The 27,875-nt window shown below is 36.7% G+C and overlaps 1 protein-coding gene across 3 annotated transcripts in view; it reads right to left on the minus strand.

Moving 5' to 3' along the window:
* ERP44 (endoplasmic reticulum protein 44) overlaps nt 1-27,875 on the minus strand; it is a 98,702-nt gene that overhangs the window by 14,666 nt on the left and 56,161 nt on the right. For all 3 annotated transcript variants that reach the window (XM_002743139.7, XM_078373380.1, XM_078373374.1), the window contains 6 exons: nt 18,533-18,717; nt 17,089-17,204; nt 14,324-14,381; nt 12,197-12,313; nt 3,315-3,426; nt 2,266-2,407 (listed from right to left, as the gene is read on the minus strand). In XM_002743139.7, the coding sequence (XP_002743185.1) occupies nt 2,266-2,407; nt 3,315-3,426; nt 12,197-12,313; nt 14,324-14,381; nt 17,089-17,204; nt 18,533-18,717 (730 nt within the window). The remainder of the gene's footprint in view (nt 1-2,265; nt 2,408-3,314; nt 3,427-12,196; nt 12,314-14,323; nt 14,382-17,088; nt 17,205-18,532; nt 18,718-27,875) is intronic.

A 27,875-nucleotide genomic window follows, 5' to 3' on the forward strand; every position in this document is an offset into this window, starting at 1 on the left:
TGAAACCTGGGTCCACAGTATAGTCCTAGAGCTTAGGTCCATGGAGGCTGGTCCATCACTAGGATAAGCCTAAACCCTGGGTCTGTGGTGCTAGCCTGATGATCAGGGCTGTGGACAGCTGGTCTGGAGCCTGGAGCAACTGGGATTGGCCTGGTGCTGAAGTAGGTCCAGAGATTGAGTCTGCTAGGCAGGCCTGGAGCCTGTAGTTTTGGAATCCAGCTTGGGGCTTTGAGATCTAGCCTGGCACCATGGTTGGACTGAATGCTCAGTCCATGGGTACCAGCCTGGAGTCTGGGGCCGCAGAAGCCTTGCCAGCACTGGGTTTTATGAGGACAAGCCGAGTGTTAGGGTCTGAGGAAAAGTTCAGTGCTAACATCCTTCTCCTTCTCCCATATGAAGGGTATCTCTCTCTGCCCTACGCTGCCTGGGGTTGGGGAAAAGGTGGTGTAAGTAGTATGAATCTGTCCTTTTTAGCCTCTTCAGTGCATTACTTCTTTGCTACACTCAGATACTATAATCTCTGACATGGTTTCCTTAGCTCTCTTGAAGGTATTTTTGTGCATGGATATATGTTTAAATTCATGTATCTGTGTGGAGAAGAACATGGAAAGTCCTTTTCTGTCATCTTGCTGACATCCATTGAGATTAACTTTTATAATCAACTCTTAACTAGATTAATGAACAGTCTCCCAGATTTTATTTTGACCCCCTCAAATCTATTCTCCAAATTGCACCAGGAGTAATCTTTAAAAAACAATCTGATTATGTCACTCCCTGATTAAAACCTTTCAGTGATTTGTCATGGTTTTCAGGATAGAGTTAAAATTCCTTAACACAGCATATAAGAACTTCCAGAGTGAGTTCTCTTGACCTCATCCCTCAGCACTCACCCTTTCATTTATATTCACCAACAGCCCTTGAACATGTTCCTGCCAATGTCACCTTTCTCTAAGCCCTGTCTCCTTCTCACCTCTGGGCAAACTTTAGTACCTACCTTGGGCATCAATATTTCCAGAAATTCTGGATCATATAATATTCTGTTGATCTCCGTCAAAGCACTTATCCCTTAATAAAACATAATCGCCTGCTTGTCCCTTTCCTCCACTTGGTTTTGAGTTCTTTGAGGGCAGGGACCCAGTCTCAATAAACTTTAAACCCTTGGTTCTTAACACAATGTCTGTCATACAGAAGAGGTAGCTAAATAATTAATGAATTAATAGGTTGAGTGGTACCTTTCTGAGCACAGGTAAAGTAAGAACAACTAAGATTTGTTACCACTTTATGGTTTATAACATAATCATCATATCCCATTAATTTTTATAACAATCCCATTAGGTAAGTTGTATCATTGGCCATTTTTTATACACGAAGAAACAAGAACAGAGGAGTTAAGTGAATTTCCCAAGGCAGGACTCAATTCTAGGCTTCCTGCATAATTTTAGGATTTGGAATCTTCTATCAAACAATCACATCTCCACTGAAATATTTACAATTTAGTGGGGTAATTTCATTCTGCAATAGGACTACAAATCACCCTCTAACTGTGTAATTTAACCTTTTGAGATAAAAATGGCATTTAAATGAATTTTTAAAATGTCTAATTTGAATACTTGTATTGCTTAAATTTTTCATAAGAAACATTACATTTTAACCACTGTATTTAACATCTCACAAAGTTGACAAAAATTCAGTATCTGTAGTAGCTACAAAGTTTATACATATATTAATACTATAAATATCTGAGAATAAAATCAGAAAGCTTACCTATTCTTGGAACAGTTCATAGCTAGATGCCATAGAAATGCCTAGTAATAGCAAAATTCATTACTACTACTACTATTTTTGTTAGGTACAGTCATGAATGAAGAGCAATATTACCAATTTCCTTTACCCCAGCCTAAGGTTATAATCTATTTTTCTTTGATGTGCTTGGCAAAGACCAAACTCAATGAAGAGCTAATTTCTTGTAAGACATAAATTTTATTTGAGAGATTGACTCCCAAGCATTAATCATGAATCACCCAAGCATTCATTATCACTCCCAATCACTTAATGTTGGTATTTCTACAGGGGTATATCATAAATGGTCACAATTATACCACACTCTATAGTGAAAAAAAATCAGCAGTCACCCAAACCTCTCCCATCCAGTTAACAAAGTCTTACAGTTCCAACACAGGATTATTTAAAATATTCAAACAACTATTTTAAGTTCATTTTTGAGACACATATCAGTAATTTTTAAAAAACAAAATGAATACTTACAGTACATCTTTGAAGTCTCCAAACACATACATATGCCTAAAGCTGTCAATAGCGATGACAGGACAATCTGCTGGAGTTTTCTGTATGTGCAGAAGAGGATGTCTAAATTTGTCACAATCGGCATGTAAAAAGTTTATTGTACCTTTAAAAGAAATAGAATTCTGAGAGGTAGATTCATATTTTCTTGATTATATTTTCATAAAATTGCAAGGTTACGAAACTTGACATACTAAAAAAAAAAAAAAAAAACCTCAACATTCTTAAGCATAATATAGATCAGAAAAACTAAAACCTAAATATTATGACACCTAAAAGAGGTAGGCTTTTAGTGCTTAGAAATCATATTGACTTAACCCAAATTTGAAGGCGCTAATGAATTTTTTACTTTCCTTAAATGGGCAATCATTTACCTTGTAGATTACCAGGTTCTAGGCAGGAAGCTCAAATTGATATATGAGCCATTCTCATGGAACCATTTTCATTCCAGCCTATTCCAGTCATACTGGTTGATTTTTAGTCTAATTCAACCTGCAAAATAGCAGGTGACTAAAATGGGCAGTTCTATACAGTATCTTTAGTTTATTTTGTTTTACTTTCTTCCCTAAGTAAAGAGGAAAAGCTGGAGATAACTTAAATTCCATTAAATGCTTTGGAGAAATCCACAAACAACTACTCAACTTTCTTTCATTTAGAAATAAATGTTAATCAGACTGTTTAAGCTCTCTCAGCAATATCTCTGGGAATGGCCATTGGAAAGGGAGTCAGACAAGCAATGAAAGAAAGTACCCAGAACTAATATTCATTCATAACCCTGCTTTTCATGCTTATTTTTCTCTCCAAAATAGTAATAGTCCGAAAACAAACAAAAAACACTACTTCATATTATCTCTCTACTAATGCCTCCTTACCCTCACATTTGAATGTAAATGTTAAAATTAGTTTTCAACCCAAATATGTTTATCTGATTTGAAAGTAATGGGAGGGGAGAGGATGAAACGGGAAAAAAAGAGAGAAAGAAATGATGAAAATAAACACCTTAATCTGTCTACCTTTTTCACTTATTAATTGCCGAGCTACTTCATTCTGGAATATTTCTAAACTTTCTGTATCTTCTTTCATGTGAAAGAGTATGAGAAAAGGCAGTCCTTCTTCTGTCAATTCCTGTAGAGAGAAGCATTCAATAAGAATTATCAGGCTTCTCCATTCCATTGTAGCTATTTTCTAGGTAGGAACAATTTTGAACCCAACCCATGTAATGTAATAGCTGCAATATCCCAGGGAGGAAAGAAAGGCCCAGTGGTGTGAATAAACATTAGCATGAGCAGAAGATTGAATTTACTCCCCTCCCCACCCCAAGTACCCAGAAAGTCAGAGGACCCATAGGCCCTGCTTCGCTACAGACACTGATCTGGCTTAAAGAAACCACTGTCTATTAGCCAGTATGGGATATGAGGCTTTAGGGGTAGGCTGTTGAACTCATGACATATAGAGTTGAACTGTGCTGTTCTTTACCAAGGTGTTAATTTTAGGTAAACATGACTAATATTTTCAGTCTTCACAAGTAACACTGAAAACTGAGTATATCAGCAATAATAAATGTGATTTGCAAACTTATACTTATTCTAAGGTTGTGAAAACCATTACACTTCCATATAAAACTTACCCAAAGCTGAAGTGTTTTATTCACGGTAAAAGACAAAAATTCTTATTATTTTATTTTCAACTGATATACAATTAACATTATTAATACCTGACCCTATATATTTTTATATACCTCTTTATACACACACAAAAGCACCTTGAAAATTATAAAGTGCTATTAAAATTTTTAATGTTGTAATTGGAGAATATAATGGGTAGACATGGTTAAATGAAATGTGATATGTAGACAGGTTTAATCATTTATTCTCCCCAACAAATGCTAAGTTCTGACTTATCAGAAAAAGTCCAGAAAGGGTCTCATAACACAATTATTTTCATCAACTATCCTTTTGAGGATCTCTCCATACATTTAGGAACTACCTCAGCAGAAAGTACAAATGTCTTTTATTCTTAAAAAAACTGACACTGGGAGCTACTTTACAGAATTATGTTTTCTTCTGGTTATCATCTCCATGTTTCACTTGTATATAAGATCAATTATTAAGCCTCTTGTCACATTTATTTAAAAAAAAAAAACAACTAAGATACAATTAGCATACCATAAATTTCAGCATTGTTTTTTGGAGACAAAGTCTCACTCTGTCACCCAGGCTGGAGTACAGCCTTGACTTCCCCAGGCTCAGGTGATTCTCCCACCTCAGCCTCCCAAGTAGTGAGCACTACAGGCATGCATGACCATGCCCAGATCATTTTTGTTATTGTAGAGATGGGATTTTGCCATGTTGCCCAGGCTGGTCTCTAACTTCTGGGCTCAAGTAATCTGCCTGCCTCACCCTCCCAAAGTGCTGGAATTACAGGTATGAGGCAACACACCTAACCCACCATTTTTAGGTGTACAATTTTGTGGTTTTATGTTCACAAAGTTGTACAAACACCACCACTAATTCCAGAAGTTTTTTTTTTTTTTTTTTTTTTTGAGGCACAGTCTCACTCTGTTGCCAGGCTGGAGTGCAATGGCACGATTTTGGCTCACTGCAACCTCCACCTCCTGGATTCAAGCAATTCTCCTGCCTCAGCTTCCCAAGTAGCTGGGACCACAGGCATGTGCCACCATGCCAGCTAATTTTTTTGTATTTTTCGTAAAGGCAGGGATTCACCATGTTGGCCAGGATGGTCTGGATCTCCTGACCTCATGATCTGCCCGTCTCAGGCTCCCAAAGTGCTGGGATTACAGGTATAAGCCACCATACCTGGCCCCAGAACATTTTTTTATCACTTCAAAAAGAAACCCCATACCCATTAGTAGTGACTCCCATCTCCCCTCTCCCTACCCCCTGGCATCACATTAATCTTTTAGTAAGCTGACTTTTTCTTCCTCATCTTTTATCTCTTGGACTCACATTTTTTTCTTGCCCCATCCAGTAACTGATGCCAGTCTTAAGGGTTGTCTTTGGACTTCTCTGCTCTAGCCTGACAACTTCATGTAGTTCAACAGTTTCAATCACTACTTCTAACTGATCCCTTATCTGTGTCTATAAGCACAGCTCCAGTACAGAATTCAATCCTAGGTTTCCATCTGCCTGCTTAATATCCCCATTTCAAATTCTAAACAAGTACCTTAAATACTCAAAACTAATGCCTAGTCCCCTTCTCTCTAACCCCCTTCCTCTACCTCCCTATTTTCTTTAGTACTTCTACTGCTCTCTTAGCACTTTTCATTTCAGGATGTAATGCCTCTTCTCTAAAGTCATCTCTCATTCCAACCCATATCTGTCAAAGGAAAATTCTTTTTTCTGAACTCCAACAGCACTCCACATGAGTGGCCCTCATGTGGCATGAGCATGACTTTATGTTACGTTATCTGTACATATATTAAACTGAAAACCCCTTGAAAACAGACAATTTTATTTCATTAATCTTTTGCTCACAATCAGCATATGCCAATAAATAAACAAATGTTGCTCAATAGATGGTAATTTATGCCCCTTAGGCTTCCAATTTTACCTGTGTCCATACCAGCATATTCTTTACCAAACAGATATTAAAAGATTAAGAAGAACATCAAGACAACCAGATTTACAGGAAACAGATCTTTCCCTGCAGACTAAATGATTTATGGTGGTCGGTTACAACATAATAAATCTCAAGAATTATTAAATGTGCCGACAACCATAGCTTCGGAGGTACCCTGTCTCATTGTTTAAGATTTCCAGGTCTATACCTTTAAATCCTGTTTTAAAACTATCCCTGCAAGAACTGCCAGAGCAGGTGAATAGTCAGGACAAATTCTTAAAATTTCCTGGGCCTCTGAGGACTAAATGAGCAACTACAATTTTTTTTTTTTAAAAAAAACAGTGTAAGTAATCCAACTAAACATATCTGATGCCTACAGAAGTAAGAAAGCCAGGGACAGGCTGGGTGCAGCAGCTCACACCTATAATCCCAGCACTTTGGGAAGCTGAGGCGGGGTGGATCACCTCAGGTCAGGAGTTCAAGACCAGCTTGACCAACATGGTGAAACCCTGTCTCTATAAAAATACAAAAATTAGCTGGGCGTGTTGGTGGGCGCCTGTATCCCAGCTACTCAGCAGGCGGAGGCAGGAGAATCCCTTGAACCCAAGAGGCCAGAGGTTGCAGTAAGCCAAGATCATGCCATTGCACGCCAGTCTGGACGACAAGAGCAAAACTCCATCTCAAAAAAAAGAAAAGGAAAGGGAAACCAGGGTCATTCATTTGATAAACTGTAACAAGAAAGAGTCTAATCTACCCTCTCTTTCAAAACCAAGTTTAATATCAAAATAGAAAAGACTATAAACAATTCAAATATAAAGAAATAAATATTGTTTAAATGTTTACTTTGATTTAAACATTCTCCTTTACACTTGCTTATACTTAACTATTCCATTAATAAATTCTAAGTTAAAAAAAAAACATATGAATGTGTATTAAAAAGCAGAGGAAGCTTAAATCCCTCTCTTCTAGGCTTCTGGTACTATAAAACTATGACACACCACTGGCACCTTGTGGCCAAACACTCAAATTGTAGGAGCAGAATTCTGTGAAACGTCTTAGAGTCCACTTTATAATGTTATTAATGATAGGAAATAGTTGGAGGCAAGATGAGATTATGTATGCTAGGTCCAATCTATATGTCCAGTATTAAAAAGAAAAGAAGAGAATACAAAATTGAATGCATTGCTCATAGAAGGGTATTATTCAATGAAAAATGAGTATTATCTATATACTAGTGAATTTTTTTTGGCCTTGGAATGAAACATGGTTTGAAAGACGCTATTTGATCCAAACATTTGAACTCCTATACCTGAGCATCCAGTGTCTCATGAAAAGTATGACACATGATTAAAGATTGAAAGGCACCCAATCTGAGCATCATTATTCTTGCTGCTTTTGTCTGCTTAGACCGTCTCAAAAAACTACATACAAAACAACTACAATGACTCAAGATGCATCTTAAAGAATAATATGAGTTACTTGGAATCCAGAGAAATACTACTTTGAGAAGCAGGTTCAAAAACAACACTGAAAGAAGCAACAGAACATTACTGAACAACAACAAAAATACTCTGGTAACTAAGAATGGCCTCAAAATGTCAAGGTGTCACACAGAAGTAAAGGTTGAATCAGAAGTGTTTTGGATTTTGAAATATTTGCATTATTCTTACCAATTCAGCATCCCTGATCTAAAAATCTGAAATGCTCCAAGAGTATCATGTTGGTGTTCAAAAAAATTTGGATTCTGGAACATTTCAGATTTCAGATTTTCAAATTAGGAATACTCTCAGAAATTATAAAAAACTGGGGAAAAGGAAGTAGAATCAAAGAATTTTAGGAACAAAATAAACTAGAAAACTTGGTAAATCAACTTCATTGAACCAAAAAAAGAGACTTTCTAAGAAAAGTCTTGGAAAGAGACTGTGTTAGAATTTTCACTCAAGTCTTCTATGACTCAAAATTCCAAAATATTTTAAAATATAGCATTGCAATAAGATAATATCTAGTGCAAAGAGCCTGATAAGTTTATGATATTTAAGCTTGTAGGCTTAAAACTATATTAATCACATTTCACGAGAAGCCATTTTTAGAACGCTGATTTGAGAAATAGCTATTATAAACAAGTAGGATGTCCCAGTGGGGTATTCTGACATGTTTAACTGGATTCTGGCAGCACTAATCCTCTTTCCATGCAGACACTCAGCAAAGAGCCATTGTAAGATGATTTAGGTTTGCAATGATATGTCCAAGCAAACACACGCAGAGAATCTCATACAAACATTCATACATTTGATTTGAAATTGCTACAAGCTTATAAGGATTATTATTATTTCATGGTGGAAAAGGTAAACCAAAAATGTTCCATGGTGACATAAAAATACTAACATTTTTATGTGCTAAAATGCAAAGGCAACATTTAAATCAGGTAAAAAAAAAAGTTATAAAAAATTTTTAAATTCTGTTGGCATAGACTTCTGCTTACACAAAGACGAAGCAGATTCTTTTCTCTATCTCCCATGAAGTTCACCTAAAAATCCTGGACATTACATAACAAACATAAGGCCCTAAAAAGCTAATAAAAGAAAGCAGACTGGCTAAGGACTTAAGGACCCAAGAAATGGCATTCAGTTCCTTGGGTTTTCTTTTTGCCTTATATATCCCAGTCTAAGTGTTGGAAATGCCAGTGGACGCACAGCAAAAATACCCCAAGTATGCATTCTCAAGATGAAGAGGGGGCAAAGAACATTCTGGTTTGCTCACGATGGCCAGTCCCAAAAGTTAGGTATTGCTCTCTCTTCTGCAAGAAAGGGGAAAAGAGATACTAAGATCCAAAAGCTGGAAGCCTCTGGAAAGATTCAGGGAGAGTTTCAGGGAATCTTGGAGAGTTCACATACATTATCCCCAAATCTTAAAGCACTTACCAATATACATACACCCTTAGTAACAGACGGCATCAAATCTGAGATTATATTCCTTCTTAAAAACTCCAGGTTTTCAAACACCGCATGTTCTCACTCATAAGTGGGTGTTGAACAGTAAGCACACATGGACACAGGGAGGGGAACATCACACACTGGGGTCTGTTGATGGGTAGGGAGCTGGGGGAGGGACAGCAGGTGGTGGGGAGATTGGGGAGGGATAACATTAGGAGAAATACCTAATGTAGATGACGGTGGGGAGAGATGCAGCAAACCACCATGGCATGTGTACACCTATGTAACAATCTTGCAAGATCTGCACATGTACCCCAGAACTTAAAGTAAAATTAAACACACACACATACACACAAAGAACTCCAGGTTTGTTGGGTTACAATTAGATTAAGCTACAGTGCTAAAAATTGCATTCTGGAGTAATAGTGGATGTAATTTGGACTAATCTTACTACTGGGAAAATTAGAAAAACTAGAGTAATAATAATAATAATAATAAAACACCTTTTGAAGGCATCCAAGAGTTAAAAAAAAAAAAAAAAAGGAAAGAAATTATGGGCCAAGACTGGAATAGAAGGAAACCCAGAACATTAAGCATGGCTTTGAAGCTGCTTTTCTCCTAGACCATCTGTCTTTCCAGAAAAGGCAACTGATAGTGCTCAATCCCACTGATCATCAGGGAAATATAAATTAAAACCACAATGAGACTCTACTACACATACACCAAAATAGATTTAAAATGTAAATGGCTGATGTCAAATGTCAGTAAGAATGTGGAGCAATGTGAACTTTGATATTCTACTGGTAGGAATGTAAACTGCTACAACCATTTTGGGAAAACTTGTATCATCCACTAAAGTTGAATGTATATATGCCCTATGACTCAGCAATTCTATTCATAGGTATATATATCCAGTAGAAATCTGTGCATATATTCACCAAAAGACATATATAAGAATGTTCATAGCAGCATTATTCACAGTACTCAAAAACTGGAAGCAGTCTAAATGTCCACCAACAGTAGAATGGATACATTGTGTTATATTTATATAACGGAATTATATTCAGCATGAAAATGAATGAACTACAGCTTCATGCAATATGAATGAATTCCATGAAGTTGAGTGAAAGAAGCCAGGAACAAAAGGCATGATTCCATTTCAGGTTCAAAAACAGGAAAAACTTAAGACAGCCCTATTCAAAATAGCTGTGATGATTACGAAGATGGTAAATGGGGTAATGATTGAGAAGACAAGGGGTTTGGAAATATTTTATTTCTTGACCTATCTCAGGGATTGGCAAATTACAGCCATGTGTCTAATCAGACTTGCTGCCTGATTCCGTTTGGTCCACAAGCTAAAAATGGTCTTTACTTATTATTATATATTTTTTGAGATGGAGTCTCACTCTGTTGTCCAGAGTGCGGTTACTGGAGTGCAGTGACAGATCCCAGCTCACTGCAACCTCCACCACCTGGACTCAAGTCATTCTCCTGTCTCAGCCTCCCGAGTAGCTGGGATTACAGGCGCCCGCCACCATGCTGGCTAATTTTGTATTTTTAGTAGAGATGGGGTTTCACCATGTTAGCCAGGCTGATCTTGAACTCCCAGCCTCAGGTGAACTGCCTCCCTGGGCCTTCCAAACTGCTAGGATTACAGGTGTGAGCCACAGCATAGGGCCGTGGTCTTTACATTTTTAAATAATTGGGAAAAAAATGTAATATTTCATGTGAAAACTATGTGTCCAGAAATAAAACTTTATTGAAACACAGCCACATTTATTTGTTTACATATTGTCTTAAGGTTACCTTTGTGTCACAACTGCAAAGCTGAGTAGCTGCAACAGAGATTATATGACCTACAAAGCCTATCATATGACAAACCTGGCCCTTTGCTGAAAAAAATTGTCCACCTTCTCTCTGTCTTAGTTTGGGCTGCTATATTAAAGTACCATAAACTAGGTAGCTTATAAATAACAGAAGTTCGTTTCTCATCATTCTGGAGGCTGGAAGTCCAAAATAAGGGTGCCAGCATGGTCAGTTCTAGTGAGGGCTGTCTTCCAGGTTGCAGACTGCCTACTTCTCATTGTATCCTCACATGGTAGAAAGAGGGCTACAGAACTCTCTGAGGTCTCTTTTATGAGGTCACTAATACCATTCATGAGAAGGATTCATTCCTTAATACTACCACATTGGGGATTAGGATCTCAACATATGAATACTGGGACACACAAATATTTGTTCCACAACACTAAGTAGTGATTATATGGATATGTTTACTCTGTGATAATTTTGGGAGGTCAGATATTTCAACTGTGATTTATATACTTACAATTCTTTGAAATGTATATGCATACATATACATTTTACAAAGTTTTTAAAAACTTGCATTCTTAGGCTGTTGGTTTAAAAAAAAAAAAAAAAAAAAAAGACCTGAAATTGACTATATATCTAACAAAGTAAAGAAAGGAGAGAGGTCCTTACAGACATAACTCTTTGTACTTGTTCCTCTAGCCTCTTAGGTTTTGGAGTTTTGTTTTTGTGAGAGTTGTACACATTTTGATTGGCCTGATTTCAGATACATGGGATGACTGAGGTCAGGTACATGATCACTGATAACCGCTTTCATTATTTATAATGAAAAAGACAACATAACTGCCTTAAAAAAAAAAAACAGAAAAATCTTTTAGTGCCAAAGTATTATTCATTGTCTACAAATAATTGCAACTAAAATCAGCAAAGCATTGCTCCTAAAGCAGTGGTCCCCAACTTTTTTGGCACCAAAGCCCGGTTTCATGGAAGACAATTTTTCTACCAATTGGGGTGGGGGAATAGTTTGATTTTGGGATCAAACTATTCCACCTCAGATCATCAGGCATTAGTTAGATTCTCATAAGGAACATGCTACCTAGATCCCTCCATGTGCAGTTCACAACAGGGTTCACACTCATATAAGAATCTAATGCTGCCACTAATCTGACAGGAGGCAGAGCTCAGGCCATACTGCTCTCTCACTGGGCAGTCCTGTTCCTAGCAGGCCATGGACTGGTACTGGTCCGCTGCCCAGGGATTGAGGACCCTTGTTCTAAAGGACATCCACCTAAACAGAATCCTCAACCAACAGCTGGGTATCAGAATCACCTGAAAGGAATTTTCAAACTCATTTTCAAGGCTGTAGTGAACTGCTATTAATGGAAATGTAACAGAGGGATTCTGGGACAGCAAAGGTAAAGAATCACTGGCTTATATTACAGAAATAGCTATGATATAGTTATATACACTATATGATTCTTACAACTGATAACTCTGTTAACATAGTAAGACAGGTGGAGGAAGCTCGTGATTTCAGACATTTAAAGTAACAATACACGGTAGAAAGCTCATACCTCTCCATTTTCAAATGTTATTTCTCGGACAAGAGGAACACATTTATCTTGAATCCAATTGTAAGTCACATCAAAATTTGTCATAGCTCCCAAGTACACCATATCCGGAGCAGAATGCTATTACAAAACAGGAAAAAAAAATTAAATCTGACCTGTGCTCGTAAAAGTACATTGTATTTATTTATTTTTCTTTAAAGCAGGTCTCACTCTGTCACGCAGGCTGGAGTACAGTGACATGATCATGTCTCACTGTAGGCTTGACCTCCCAGGCTCAAGCAATTCTCCTACCTCAGCCTCCAAAGTAGCTGGGACTACAAGTGTGTGCCACCACGCCAAGCTAATTATTTTATTTTATGCAGAGATGGGGTCTTGTTATATTGCTCAGGCTAAAAAGTACATTCTTAAAACTATCCATGTACCCAGAAAATCTACTGGTGATACAGAAGAATCATAAATCATAGAACTTCCAAGAAAGAGAATCATAGGTGGTAAAAGGCAGATAATTCTGTGATTACCAGGGAGTTAATAATCCAACCTGTGACACCCAAGCCTATTGCTTTTCCTTGGATTTAGGTCAATTAACTCTTTATCAGTATCTTCACCAAAGGCAGGAAGGCAATTGCAAAGAAGAATTCTCCAAATGAATTAATTTAGCTACTCCTTAGAGTTGAAAATTTTAGAAATGTCTTCTTTCAGCAGAAAGTATGAATAGTGAAAAGGCCTTGAAAAATACAAGATGCTATATGAATGTAAGGCAAGACTATTACTTTTTTTTTTTTTTTTGAGACGGAGTTTCGCTCTTGTTACCCAGGCTGGAGTGCAATGGCGCGATCTCGGCTCACCGCAACCTCCGCCTCCTGGGTTCAGGCAATTCTCCTACCTCAGCCTCCTGAGTAGCTGGGATTACAGGCACGCACCACCATGCCCAGCTAATTTTTTTGTATTTTGAGTAGTGATGGGGTTTCAACATGTTGACCAGGATGGTCTCGATCTCTTGACCTCGTGATCCACCCACCTCAAGACTATTACTTTTATTACCTACATATCTTGTTCCACATTAACTCAAAATCATTATGAAGTGTCTAAAATGATAATAATAGCTAATATTATTGAGTAAACTTAATGTGTCTAAGCATGGTTCTAAGCATTTTACATGTGTTGATTTATTTAATCCTCCCAACATTCCTATAAAGCAGGTACTATTATTATCATCCCACTTTTACTAATTAGGAAAGTGAAGCAGAGAGAAGTGAAGAATCTTTCCCAGAGTAACATACCTAAGAAGGTGGCACATTTGATGTTCAAACCCAGTCTGATGCCACCAGAACCCATCCTCTGAACAACCACACTACATTGGGAGATATGTACTGGATTGACAATCTAGAGATGATGATACTAAGGTAAGCTACTCAAAGAAATGCGCTTGCAAAAAAAAATAGACAAACACCTAGGTGAATTCAAAATAGGATATTTTCTAAGCAAGAAATTGATTTATCTGACTGCATAAAAATTCAAAATCTCAGTGTCAAAACACCGTAAACATGAAAATGAAAGCTATGAATTGAAAAAATATCCATAAATTTCAATTTTTTTTGTATGTAAAAAAAATGGCAATGGCAGACCCTTGGGAAATTTGGGATAACACTATGACTTTTGCCTCTTATTTATGGCTACCATCACCTGGTAGGGCCTAAGCAGCTACTTAAAACTTCTTACCCCACAGGTTCAAAACAACCTAGCTGTTCCTTATTGTCTGGCAGGTACCTAGTAAATTTATACCCCAGAAGATCTGGGAGTTTGGTTTGTACAATATAGGTAGAAGTAACAATCACGGACAACTGGAGCATTTTTAAAATTTGGCTCCCAAACCGAATGCCAGAAAGGTAGAAAAGGCCTGAGAGTCAGGGGATCCCTATGCCAGCTCTGCCACTCTAATGCCTGTGTGACTTTAGACTTTTGTGGTTCCATCTTCATTCTGAAGGGTTTAGATTAGCATAAGATGATGCGTCAAAGGTACTTTCAATTCTAAAGTTCTATGATTCTATGAATATTAACACATTTAAAACTACATGTTATACATGTATTTAAATTATATCTTATCATACACATTAAGAAATAGCAACTTACCCCTGGTGGTTTGTAGATTATGTTGTCTCCACTGTATCTTTCTGGCTTTGAAACATCCCTATAGGAAAGGAGAAATAGTAATAAACCTGAATGACAGAATGCAATGTATGAATTACTGACAAATATATACTTATCAATAATCTTTCCTATTATAAGATTATGCAATACCAAGAAAAGCAAACATTTAAAGAAAATCTTTAATATGAGGCAGACTTTTTAATGGAAAATTTTAGTCAGTTGTTTTTGTGTTTTGTATAAGTTTAGATGGGGAGTTTTAGCACTAAAAGGTTGTGTTTGACCTCAGACTGTTGTCTAGCAACTAGGGATCAAGATCACTGGTTTGGTCACATGGACTAATTAAAAAAAAAAAAAACAGAAATAACCCACATCACTCAAATATAGTTCCATAAGTTGGCTCAGGCTAAAAAGTACTTTCTTAAAACTATCCATGAACCCAGAAAATCTACTGGTGATACAAAAGAATCATAAATAATAGATAATTTTTTCCATAAATCAAGTAATTTTTTGTTTATTTGTCCATTGTTATTTCCTAAACCTAGTACAGTATCTGGCAGCTGCTCAATAAACATTTGTAGAGTGACTACTACAACAGATTATTTTTGTAATCAATTATTTTTAGATTAATTGAATACTGATTTATCTCCAATTTCTAACTAGAGTAGTCCAGGAGATAGGGAAAAGGGCTGCTAACCTAGATTGATGACAGAAACAGAAGGAATGTGTTCCATTAATTAATTCATTCATTCAGTAACTATTTACTATGTGCTTCCTTTGTATCAGGTATGGTGTTGGCACTGAGTAAACAGGAGTGAAGAAAACTAACAAAACTCTCTCTCTCGTGGAGTTTACATTTTGGTGAGTAAAGATAGACTAACAAGTAGATATATTTATCTTGGGTGGTTACAAAAAAATACTATGAAGAAAGTAAGTGGAATAAGTAGATAAAGAATGACAAATTAAATGATGGTAATGCTACTTTATATAAGGTTATCAGGCAAAGACTTTCTGATGAGATGACATCTGGGAGAAGCACTTCCAGATACAGGAACAGTAAGGTCAAAGGCTCTGGTGCAGAAGTGTGCTTGCAGCATTTAATTAATATGGGTTGGGCATAGTGGCTCATGCCTGTAATCCCAGCAGTTTTGGAGGCAGATACAGGAAGATCACTTGAGGCCAGGAGTTCAAGACCATCCTGGGCAACACAGTGAGACCTGTTTGCTTCAAAAATAAAAAATAAGAAACTGATAATGCACACAATATAATATACAAACAAAATCTTTAAAAAGCATTAAAGCAAGGACAAATAATAAAGGTCAAAAAATGGAGAGGATATGCTGTGCCACAAATCTGGGCTCTACTCAAGATGGCAACTACAATTGAGCCTAACAGTCATGACCCAATGAAAAGAGAAATAATACTGCATGGAAGTCAAAGGATGGCTGAGATAACCTTCAATGAGGAGACAGGGTCAAGAACAGAACCACAAAAATGACTGCATCTTGAGAAAAAAAGAAGAAAAGGAGATAAAGTGAGAGAATTCAGACAGGTAAGGAGCAAACCAGGGGGTTCAAATTTAAGTGTTGACACAGCAAAAAATGGAAAAGATAGTTGACTATCATACCCTTCAGAGGAACTGAATAGTATTAAGATGTTTAAAAGGCCACTTGATTTGGTAATTAAGAAGTCATTTTGTGACTGTGCAGAGACAAGTTTCATTAGAGCAATGGAGGGTGAAAGTCAGCTTCCAAAAGGTTAAGGTTTTTTACTGATTAGAGTTTGAGAAAATCAAAGTAGCCAGGCATAAACTAATCTTTGGGAAAAAAAAGAATAAAAAGAAAAATGAGATTATAGCTTAAGAGATAGAAGAGGCAGGTCAGAAAAGAAAGAAGTGTGTTATCAGAAAAGGAAAGCAGTTCTTGAAAAGGGTCAGGTTGAAAACATAAGAAAGCAGGAACAATTGATGTATCAAAGCCCCAGAGGAGTTTGAAAGGACAGTTACAAGGACACCAGTGAAAAGGTTAGACTTAGAAAGAATTGTTCCTCTGAGACAGGGAAGGTGTAAGAAAAGGTGGTGGAGAGATGGAGATGAATGAAGACGATAAAACTCATGCTTAACAAGAAAAACAGTATATTGTTTCAGTGTGGTAACCCCACAGATTAGCATTTTGCCTGACAAAGGATAAGTGTTAAGAAATTAGTTGAATAAAAGCACGAATGAGTTAATTGTTAACTTGTCCATTTTTTCCCTCTTACCCACATTCTGAAATAGATAATACTACAGAAAGAAGAACAGACTTTTAAACCCTTAAAAAGAATTCAGAGACAGGTATACAGACTGCTTGGTCATTTTAAAAGGACAGAGGGTATAATCCTAGCACTTTAGGAGGCCGAGGCAGGCAGACTGCCTGAGCTCAGGAGTTTGAGACCAGCCTGGGCAACATGGTGAAACTACTAAAAATACAAAAATACAAAAATTGGCTGGGTGCGGTGGCGTATGCCTGTAGTCCCAGCTACTCGGGAGGATGAGGCAGGAGAATCGCTTGAACCTGGGAGGTGGAGGTTGCAGTGAGACGGTATCACGTCACTGTACTCCAGCCTGGGCAACAAGCAAGACTCCAGAAAAAAAAAAAAAAGGACTGAGATCATCTTTGGAGAGATCATCTTCAGAAAATGACCAAATACAACAGTAATTTAACATGTCAGCCAAACCAACCCATTAACATACTTTTAAGTAAGATACTTACCCAAATGCAGAAAGAAAGGCACAGTCATCATGCAAAATATTCGCTACTCGTTCAAAAACTCTATAGTTGTCTGAGTCCTTTTGCTCAAAATATCCAATGATATTTCTTTTGCTGCGCTGTAAAATAAAGTATCTAATTTTGCAAACATATATAGTTTTATAAACATGTTATTTCATTTACCCCTTATCTTAGTACCTAAATAGATCAAATTATTGTTCAAATGAAGTATGACTATAAATGCATAGTTTTTATTTTATTATTTTTTTTTGTTTCTTTGTATATTTAGTTTTTAAAACCTAGTCCAAAATGATTAAAGATTATATTAGGTTGAAAACAATCTTAACTGTAATAAATATAATTATAAACATTTCCATCTAGCATTTTAAATTTTTAAGAAATAGAGAACTATTTGATTAGTGACAATCTTTTCCTAAGTAAGAAGACTAATTCTAAAATGTGTTAAAACAATGTATCGATCATAACTTGTGACTGTCGAGAGACTTCTCCATGGCCCTCTCACACTCCTACCCATCTTACTAGGTATACCAAAAAAGGAGAGACCCTGACTACTCTCTATCCAGGCCATTTCTCAGAGTTGTGCTTGCAGCAAGCAACACTGAGATATGAGGTAATTCCTTCTGACAGGACAAACAGCAGGGTTACTACTTGCTCTGAAACGGTGAGCTCCCTAAACCCAGTGTCCCTCTCCTGTGACATTCCCTGCGTGTGCAATGGGTTATGTGTTGCCTCCATAGGATGTGGAGGGCAAGGAAACAAATGCAAACATGCTCACACTGCTTGCTGTGATGTGAGTAATAAAGTCTTTTGTCTCTGACCCAGAAGTCTCATGTCTTCTAATAGAATCCATGTAATGGTAATTGGTTCGCTTAACTTGCAAGTAGGGTAAAATCAAATCTCAAACCTGACACTGCTGATTGATGACTGTGTTAGTCACCAATGACAGTGATGAATAGTAACCAAACTCAATTGTTTTGCTTTTGTTGTTTTCTGTTATCTTTAAAACACTACAAAGAAAGGGGTGTGTTAAACTTATTATTATGAAGAAGCTCTTTTAGAGGACATTAAAACTTTAAAAAGAGCTAACACAAGAGTACAGGAGATACCTTGAAGGTCTCCACAAGAAAAATACAGAAGCTCTGGTTGTATATGCTTGACTTTAACTTCCATTTCTTTGTAATTGAGGCTTTTCTTTGTGCTCAATTAATTCAAATGAGTACAACTTTACTGTATGCAGTATCTTTTATCCAGAAGTTCAGTATAACATAAGCATTTCCCTTATGATTAATTCAAAAAAATTCAGCTCATTATGTATGTCAAATCCATTGCAATAAACTATAGGAGAATGTCCAGATTTTTTGTTTGCATTAGAATGTTTACATTAATCAGGCAGTGTTCATTTAATCTAGCAAAAGTTACAACTTACATCAAGAGTGGTGATTTCTGCTAAGTCCCGAATTTCTTGAATGGGGTCACTTTTTTGTTGCCTGATGTAATCTGCCAGTGCTTTCACTGATCGCTGACCCCTATATTCTCTCTTCATCATCATCCCATTACGAAACAATTTGAGGGTTGGATATTTGCTTATCCTGTATCTCTGGGCTATGTCAGCTAAAAGAATGAAAAAAGTTATTTACTTTCATATGTAGTCCGGGTGAGACCATTAGCCTAACAGCCAAAAACCCTACAGTTGCTTAGTGAGAACTTTTTGGTTCAAGTCATTCTTTTTCAATGAGAGAGAGAAAAAATATAATAATAATCATGACGGTTTACATTAGTTGAGAGACCAGAGTCTGGACTGGGTTTAAATCCTAATTTGTGACTTACTGGCCATGTGAACATATAAACTGCATAAACTCTCCATGCCTTGGTTTCTCATCTATTACATAAGAATAATCATTTCTACCACATAAGATTGTCTTAAGCATTAAATTAAGTAATACAACGCATGCCACAGTAAGCATGGCACATGAATAATGACTACAAAAAGCAGCAATAATAATAATGCCTTATGGGGTTCAACAGACATTAAAATACATGACAGCAGCATATAAACTGGGGAGGGGAGGTAAGCAGAAGGTGAATTACATTCTAAAGTCTTCGCATGGTCCAGGAAGAGACAGGCAAAAGTACTTACAATATTTTGATAAGGTTGTACTTTATTCTCTCTAGTATAAGCAACTTTATTCTCTCTAGTATAAGCAATCAAAAATACTAAGTATATTAGAGGTTAAAATGGAATATGAGCTCTCAGAAGGGAGGCTGGAGAAAAGATTATATAACATTTTGGCAAACTAAGTAACTAAGTCTAAATAACACTGGCATACTCCATGTGAATTTATAAAGTAGAAATCATGATTGATTACTAAAATTATTTAAACAGAAGACAACTATGAATAAACAATGAGAAGAACTGGTCATACTGAGATTGAGAATGCTTTATTCATCAAATCACAGAAATCTGAAATAAGACATTTTAATTTATACATAATTAACACAGACAATAATCTACTTTAGGAGCTGGTACTTCCTTGAAGCAGATGAACAAAAGATACATATCAACTATAAGCCCTTTTTCAACCCGATAAATTACTAGGAGAGACTATGTCTTTGGGGTGTTACAAAGATGATCGGTTCTATCACCTGAGCAAGGATTTAATGAGATTAAATTGGTACTACAAATTGAGAAATGAGAGAGTGGTACCATAAACAAGTAGCAGCCTTTTAAACAAAATAGAGACACCTGAAATAAGGCAAAAAGACTTGCAGTTGTCCTACTTACAATGATGAATAACCTGATAATCATTTAAAAAGAAACTTTGATTTTTTATTTTTTTTTTTAAGACAAGGTCTTGCTCTGTCACCAGGCTGGAGTTCAATGACACAATCAGAGCTCACTGCAGCCTTAACTTCCTAGACTTAAGCAATCATTCCACTTCAGCCTCCAGAGTAGCTCAGGCAACATGTGTATGCCACCATGCCTGGCTAATCTTAAATTTAAAAAAAAAAAAAAATATATATATATATATATATATATTTGTAAAGCTGAGATCTCACTATGTTGCCCAGGTCAGTAATGAATTCCTGAACTCAAGTGATCCTCCTGTCTCAGCCTCCCAAAACTGGGATTACAGCTGTGAACCACTGTGTCCAGCCATAAAATGAATTTTGGCATGATGTATAAACAAAAAGTTTTATAAAATTAGATCAAATAGCTCTACTGGCCAACACTACAGTGTTGCAGTCTTGAGAATGAAAAATGTCTTTTTAAAAGTTACTATTTTGGCCGGGCCCAGAGGCTCATGCCTGTACTCCCAGCACTTTGTGAGGCGGAGGCAAGTGGATCACTTGAGGTCAGGAGTTTATGAGACCAGCCTGGCCAACATGGCAAGACCATGTCTCTACCAAAAATACAAAAATGAGCCAGGCCTGGTGCACACGTCTGTAATCCCAGCTATACCTGGTGGCTGAGGCATAATAATCTCTTGAACCTGGGAGGCGGAGGTTGCAGTGAACCAAGATTGTACCACTACACTCTAGCCTGGGTGACAGTACGACCCTGCCTCAAAAAAAAAAAAAGTTACTATTTCTCCAAATGTCCATCAATAGGAGACTGGCTGAATAAAGTATGGTACCCATATAATGAAGTACTAGGCTGTAATATAAAAGAATAAAAAACATCTCTGTATGCTGCTAACGAGCAATCTTCAAGATATACTTAAGTTAAAAAAAAAAAAAAAGGCCAGGTGCAGAAGAGTGTGTACAGGTCAAATATGTTGTATAAGAAATATGAAGAAGAAACTTGGGGAAGAAATAGAAATACATACATATATACATGCACACATATTTACATGTATATATATGCTTGCTTATATAGTTGTCTCTCCCTCACTCACAAAAAAAAAAAAAAAAAAAAAAAAAACCACACCAATGGGAAAAAATGGTGGGTGGAGAGGTCAGGTATGAATTCCCTGACAATACTTTGTTTTTATAGTTTTGACTTTGGAACCATGGAAATGTTTAACATTAAAACAAAACAAAATTTAAAAAAATATTTAATACTGGCATTGTTATTCTGAAATTAATAAATACATGTGTGTTACAGATAAGGCACATGAGTAATCATGCTAATGCCATTAAGAATCAAGACTTTTTGAATTAATTGCTTTAATTTTCCAGGGCTTAAAAACAAAAAAGAATGAAGACTTTTGGCATAAGGAAAAAATATATAAAACTGAGATAATTAAGTAAAAACCCTATAATAATTTGAATTGAAAGTAATGGCATGACCTCAGGTTTTTCTCTTTCAAAAAATACACTTCTAAGCTCATTCCACTGACAGCTACTATCAGTAAGTTAGTGCCATTAAGTTTGAAGATTCATATAAAATGAAAGAATTCCCATGAAAATATAACTTATCAAAACTGACACTAGAAGACATGGAAGATATAAATGGCCCTAACATCATTGCCAGGTACAGTAACGAACACCCATAGCTCTGGCTATGCATAAGACTGAGGCAGGAGGATTGCTTGAGCCCAGGAGTTCAAGACTAGACTGGGCAACACGGCAAGACTCCATCTAAAAAAAATCCTAAAATTATTAAGGAACCCAAATCTAATTCAAAGCCTTTCCACAAGGAAAACTCCATTCCCAAACATCTTCACTAGTAAGTTCTACCAGACATTTAAGGAGCCAATAATGGCAATTTTACACAAACTATCCCAGAGAATACAAAAAGAGGGAACATTTCCCAACTAGTTTTCGAGCTCAACATAATCTTTATGGGAATCCTGACAAGAAAATTATGAGAAAAAAATAAGTATGTGTTAATCTTACTCAAGAACATAGATGTAAAACTTGAGAAATATTAACAAACTTAGCACTACATACAAAGGATAATACATCACAGTAAAGCTAGATTTAGTCTAGCACTTCAGTTTAAATTTTTGAAAACCAATTAATGTACATCACAACACTGACAGAATAAAAGAAAAACATTTAATACCTCTCAAAAGCAGAAAAACATTTGCTATCCATTCGTGCTTAAACACTCGTAGCAAATTAGGAATAGAACTTCTGAAAAAAGGATATTTAAATAAACAAATACCAAACAACTGAATGGTGATATACCAAAAGCTTTCATGCTAAGATCAAAAAAGAAAAAGAGATGTCTGCTATCCCTTCTATATAACACTGATTTGGAGTTCTTGGTCAAAATAACAAGAAAAAGAAAAGACTGGAAAGGAAGAAATGTCATTATTTGCAGATGATTTTATTGAGTTACAGAAAATATAAAAGGGAACCTACAAATGGATTTCCATTTCCAAACAGGATGTCGTGGGTAGGAGAAATGTATTGTTCCTATTGCAACAACTAAAAAAACCTTCAAATCTTATTTTTAAGATATCAGAAATCATGAAAGCAACAAAGACTAAAGGAACTGACATTCCAGGAAGGGAAGAACCAATCCTAGGGTAAGCAAAGATCACTGACTGTTTTCTTTCCTACAGGTTTCCTGTGTAATTGGTTTTGGAAAATAAGTCTGCAGTTGCAGATTCATGGCTGAGAATTATACCTGCATAGGCAGGAGAAATGTCTCCGGGGGACATTTGCTGAGCACTGGGGTGATATAGGAACCTGGGGAATTGGGTCACAAAGATGAAAAATCTCATATGGCCTCATGGTACTTAGGAGACAATGATGTCTACTTTGGAAAGGACCTGTAACCCTGTATCAAGACCATGTGCAGCCAAGACATTTGCCAGATTTTGAAGCCACATAGGCCAGGAAAAACCTACACACATACACATAAATTTTTAAGACAAACAGGAAGAAAGGTACTTGTGACATGTACTAGACACAACTGATTAATATACAGAATAAAGAATTAGCTTTAAAAAGACTACCAAAAAGATAAATTGGCTAACAATATCAGTTTATGAAAGAAACACAGATTAGCAATAAACATATTAAATATGTTCAGTTACAGAAAGTTACAAATTAAAACTCCCAGATAACATTTTGTCTTTCACACTGGTGAAAAATCAGTAATAATAACAATTTTTAAAACTAAAATTCAATAGTATGAAGCCCTATGAAAGTAAAATATTCCTACTAGGTTTAATTTAGGTCCAATATTCAATGTTAATAAAGGTAAACTAGCCTAGTTGGTGCTGAATTTGTCAAGAAGAAGTCAAAGAATCTTTTTAATATCCAGAGAATCTGGCAGAGAGGATATGAGATGGTCTCAGAAGGAAAAAAACTAGTCTAATAGAAAACATCTATTTTCCATTTGTGCCCTACGTACCAGTATGAAAATGGACAGCAAGATGCACTACCAGACACAATATAATGCTTTTAACTTTCTAAACTTGATGAATTCATGGGCACAATGAGAAAGCAGTGCTAATAGCAAGTATGCATAAACTAGGAGTAGAATAAAGTTAGAAACGCACTCTAGAAGGTCCTAAGTGCTAAGTTAATGGAGTTTTAATTTTATCCTGTTTGTGATAAGCAGCCACTGAGCTGTAAGAGCTGGGCTTTCAAAAAATTCACCTGGCAGTAGTAGAGAACCAGGGAGACTAGTAAGGAGGCTGCTGTAATAGTTGTGGCAAAAATCACAAGAGTCTATTAACAAAAATTATAACCTTTAGATTGCTTTAAAATTCTGGTTATGGACGGAAAAACATTTAAAATATTTGAAAACCAGTAAGGGATCCCATATTCATTTGCTTCGTTCTCAAAAACCATGGCAGCAGATATGCTGCATAATGCAGTGGCATTTAATTATTAAGAAGCAAAAATCTCAAAATTACGTTGATCAATAATCTCAGACATAATGCTGACTTTTTTTTTTTTTTAACAAGCTTTGGCCAAAAGTGATTTTAAGATAATTAGAATGTGACATTTTGACAATGTAACAAAGAATGACTTAAGGGGTATAATAAATGGGTTTTTTAAATTAACTGGATAGATCAAATGTTAAAATGGATGTCAGAGGAATTATACATCTCAGAAGGTTAACAGCTCACTGATTGGAAAATTAGCATGTATTTTTGCTCCAATGGTCACTTACTTTTCTTTGACGGGTCCTGCCTGCCCGCCTCACTAATGCCCAGCAGGGTTCCAAACGGGGAAACTGCCTCATGCTCTTGTTTCAGCAGCGTCTCTCCCTGCTGTGGATATCCATGACAGAAAATACAAAGAGGCAGAACATTTCAACAGGAAAGTCTTACTGTTCTTCTGGTTTTAGAAGAAGAACACTGCTGCCTATGTACCTCTTTCTATTCCCAAACTGCACCCCTCATAACAAACAACCAAACAAAAAAACCCCAAAAGACAAACATCCCCAAAAAAACAAAACAAAATACCTCAACAGAAAACTAATAAGCAAAACCTAGAAGCTCACTCAGAACTCAGGCTTAACTGCTTATATAAATTCTGTTCTATGCACATAAATTCTTCACTTCATATTTTCTTGTTCTTATTATGGTATTTATTTATAGTTCCTATAAAAAGCTTCTTGGTTTCCAATAAGTAAGGTTCAAGTTGCACTGGAAGACAGACAGGTAAAAGCAACTTAGGTATATGGGGGCATGTGCTACCTAATCAAGGACAATTACAAAGTACCGAGTGTGGGTCTGTTTGAAAGTTCTGCGCTGACCAGCAAACACATGAATGCCTCTTGCTTAGTGCCATACAGCCTATGGCCACTGGAGGTCAGCAGAGAACCTGGTCCCACCAGGGGCTAACTGATGGGACTTTCTAGATCCAAGACAGCAAGCATAACCACCAAAGAGAAAAATGAATTCTATTCCCAAAATTCCCCAAATGGTAAGACTGCAGAAGATGACATATAATGATTATCCACAGTTGAAGCAAGGCCATGATCTAATTGTGTGAATGTGCATATGCATGTGTACACATGTGTCTATGTGTGTTTAGAAGTTTTGGAAAACAAACATGTATAAAGAAGAAAACAAGACCCACTTCCAACCACCACTGGATAAAACCATTATTAACATTTTGGTTTATATTTTGGTAACTTTGAAGAAAAGTTGCTTAGGTAGCCAGATATATTTCAATTCAGAAAAAATAAACTCTGAGGTTAGTCAAATAGGAAAGTGATAGCATCAATACTTGCAGAAAGCGTTTAGCAGCTTGGGAGAAATTCCTAGAGAGAGTAGAGCATTACCAACACTCTTAATGGCATGGAGGTCAATATTGTATAGAAAAAATAAAACTCGACTCAGTTGAGAAATGATGCACAACAGTCAGTTTCTGAGTGTAAAGTTGTTTAGGAATTACTCGAACAAATTTATTTTCCTTTTAAGGCACACACATTAATGACACGATTTTTAAAAATCTATTTCTGAGTCTAAAATAGTTTTCACAATAGGTATAAAAAATTCTAAGTGCCCATATCTCTCACCATAAACAAAAATATAGGGGAAATGCTTCAGAACATTGGTCTGGGAAAAGATTTTAAGGATACGCTTTAAATGCACAGGCAAAATAAGCAAAAATAGGCAACTGAGATTACATCAAACTAAAAAGCTTCTATAGGGCAAAGGAAACACTCAACAGAGTGAAGAGTCAACCTGAGAATTAGTGGTGGAGATATCTGTAAACTTATCATCTGACAAGAGATTAATATCTAGAATACACAAGAAACACAAGTAACAGCAATAAAAAAAAAAACTCCAATTTTAAAAAGGGCATAGCACCTCAATAAACATTTCTCAAAAGACATACAAATGGCCAAAAAGTATATGAAAAAATGGTCAGTATTACTAATCATGTAGTTACATGCAAATTGAAACCACAATGAGATATCATCTCACCCCAGTTAGAATGGCTACTAACAAAAATATGAAAATAATAATGGAGAGGATCTGGAGAAAGGGAAACACTCATATGTTGTTAACGAGACTGTAAAGTAGTATAGCCACTACGGAAAACAGAATAGGGGTTCTCAAAAACTAAAAATAGAACTACTATATGATCCAGCAATTCCACTAGTGAGTATTTATCCAAAGAAAAGGAAATCAGTATAGCAAGGACATATCTGCACCCCCATGTTTACTGAAGCACTATTTACAACAGTCAAAATATGAAATCAACCTAAGTGGCCATCAGCAGATGAATGGATAATGAAAATGTAGTACATATAAGCAATAAAATACAACTCAGGGCTGCTCTGCCTATGGAGTAGCCATTCTTTTATTCTTTTACTTTCTTAACAAACTTGCTTTCACTTTATGGATTCGTCTCGAATTCTTTCTTGAATGAGATCCAAGAACCTTCTTTTGGGGTCTGGATCAGGACCCCTTTCCAGTAACATCCTCCTGGCGAACCATGGAGGGATGATACTGAGGAAACCCCCAAACCAAAAGGAAACAGACTGCAGCACCAATTGGCCAACTCTGGGTAAGCAGTAGGGTACCTGGGTAAAGGATGAGATTGGGTTAGAGTTCCAACTTAGGGGAGTTAGAGTATCTCCTAAAAGAGAGTGAATTAAAGGCCCCTCTTAATAAAAGGTGAAGAAATTTGATAGAATTGGGGTTCAAGGCCCAACTTAGGATAGTTAGAGTCCTTCCTAAGATTTAGGGAGTGAGAGGTCCCCCTCAGTAAAGTCCCTCTCAGCTAAAAATGGATTTGGCATTACGGGATGTTAACCCACTATTCTCTTGCCTTATACTCTTCACTGACAGCTGTGGGTGACAGGATTATGTACAGGATCACTGGACATGGCGAGCTTTTTTAATTCCCAAAAGGGGAAACTTGAGAGCTGATAAGACTGCAGGAAAACATCTCATTGCAACTGACAAGTGACTGTCTGAACTTCTGATTCAGTGTCGCTGCAATGAGGGGGTCTTTCTCTGGCCTCCCTGAGCTCCTTGCCTTCCCCACCTTGCAGGAAGCAATGCTTTTCTCCCTTTCCTATCTTTTCTGTTACTCAAGATGACAATCTTACCCAGGGACCACATAAGGGCAGAGGCTGGATTAAAGATGACAGGGCCTATCCAAGGGCAAGTTTGAGCCTTCCCAATTCCATATTGCATACTAAGCAGAGTGACTACTGTAACGAACCTGGTATACTTTGTGCTACAATTTTGTCTTTCCATATTGCTCTGTCATACAGAAGAATACCTTAGCACAGAACACTGGCTTAGGATCTCATAATCTCACTGTTTAAGCCAGCCTGGAAAACTGGTCAGTTACAAACGTTGCTGCAATTCCCTGGAAAAAAAAAGTTGTTTCTTTTTCATCTTGTTCTATGTCTTCGGGAGCTTGACCTCGTAAGAATAGGACAGTACTTTCTCTTGGTCTCTGCCACCCAGGGAACAGGAATTTTGGGGTCCATGTCACAGTTTGCTCAAAAAATTATCTTAAGCAGTTAAAAGCCTTTGCAAGCTCAAAGCTGACTGCTCTAGGCTCCTTCAGGGAAGAGCAATGGAAACTGCCTAGTGCTGTAGCTTAGTAGCTAAGGCTTTCTCTTTTCACAATGGTGGCACAGGTTCAGAGTTCAATTCCTGGCTTAGGGAATGAGTCCTACCTGGTTTGATATCTGCAAGGTCTTTTCCATTTGTTGACTCCCTTCCCCTCCACAAATAATCTTGAATTTTCCTTTCTCTGAGCACCTGGAAGGTTACCTTTGGTAAAGTTCAAAAGCCAGAAATACTGGCCACTTAGCCTGGCTAAAGTCAGGTGATAAGAAATTTAAAAAAAATTTTTTTTAAGAGTGCTATGGTTAAAAGTCAGCT

This window comes from Callithrix jacchus, chromosome 1, assembly GCF_049354715.1.
Source record: "Callithrix jacchus isolate 240 chromosome 1, calJac240_pri, whole genome shotgun sequence".
Lineage (NCBI taxonomy): Eukaryota > Metazoa > Chordata > Mammalia > Primates > Cebidae > Callithrix > Callithrix jacchus.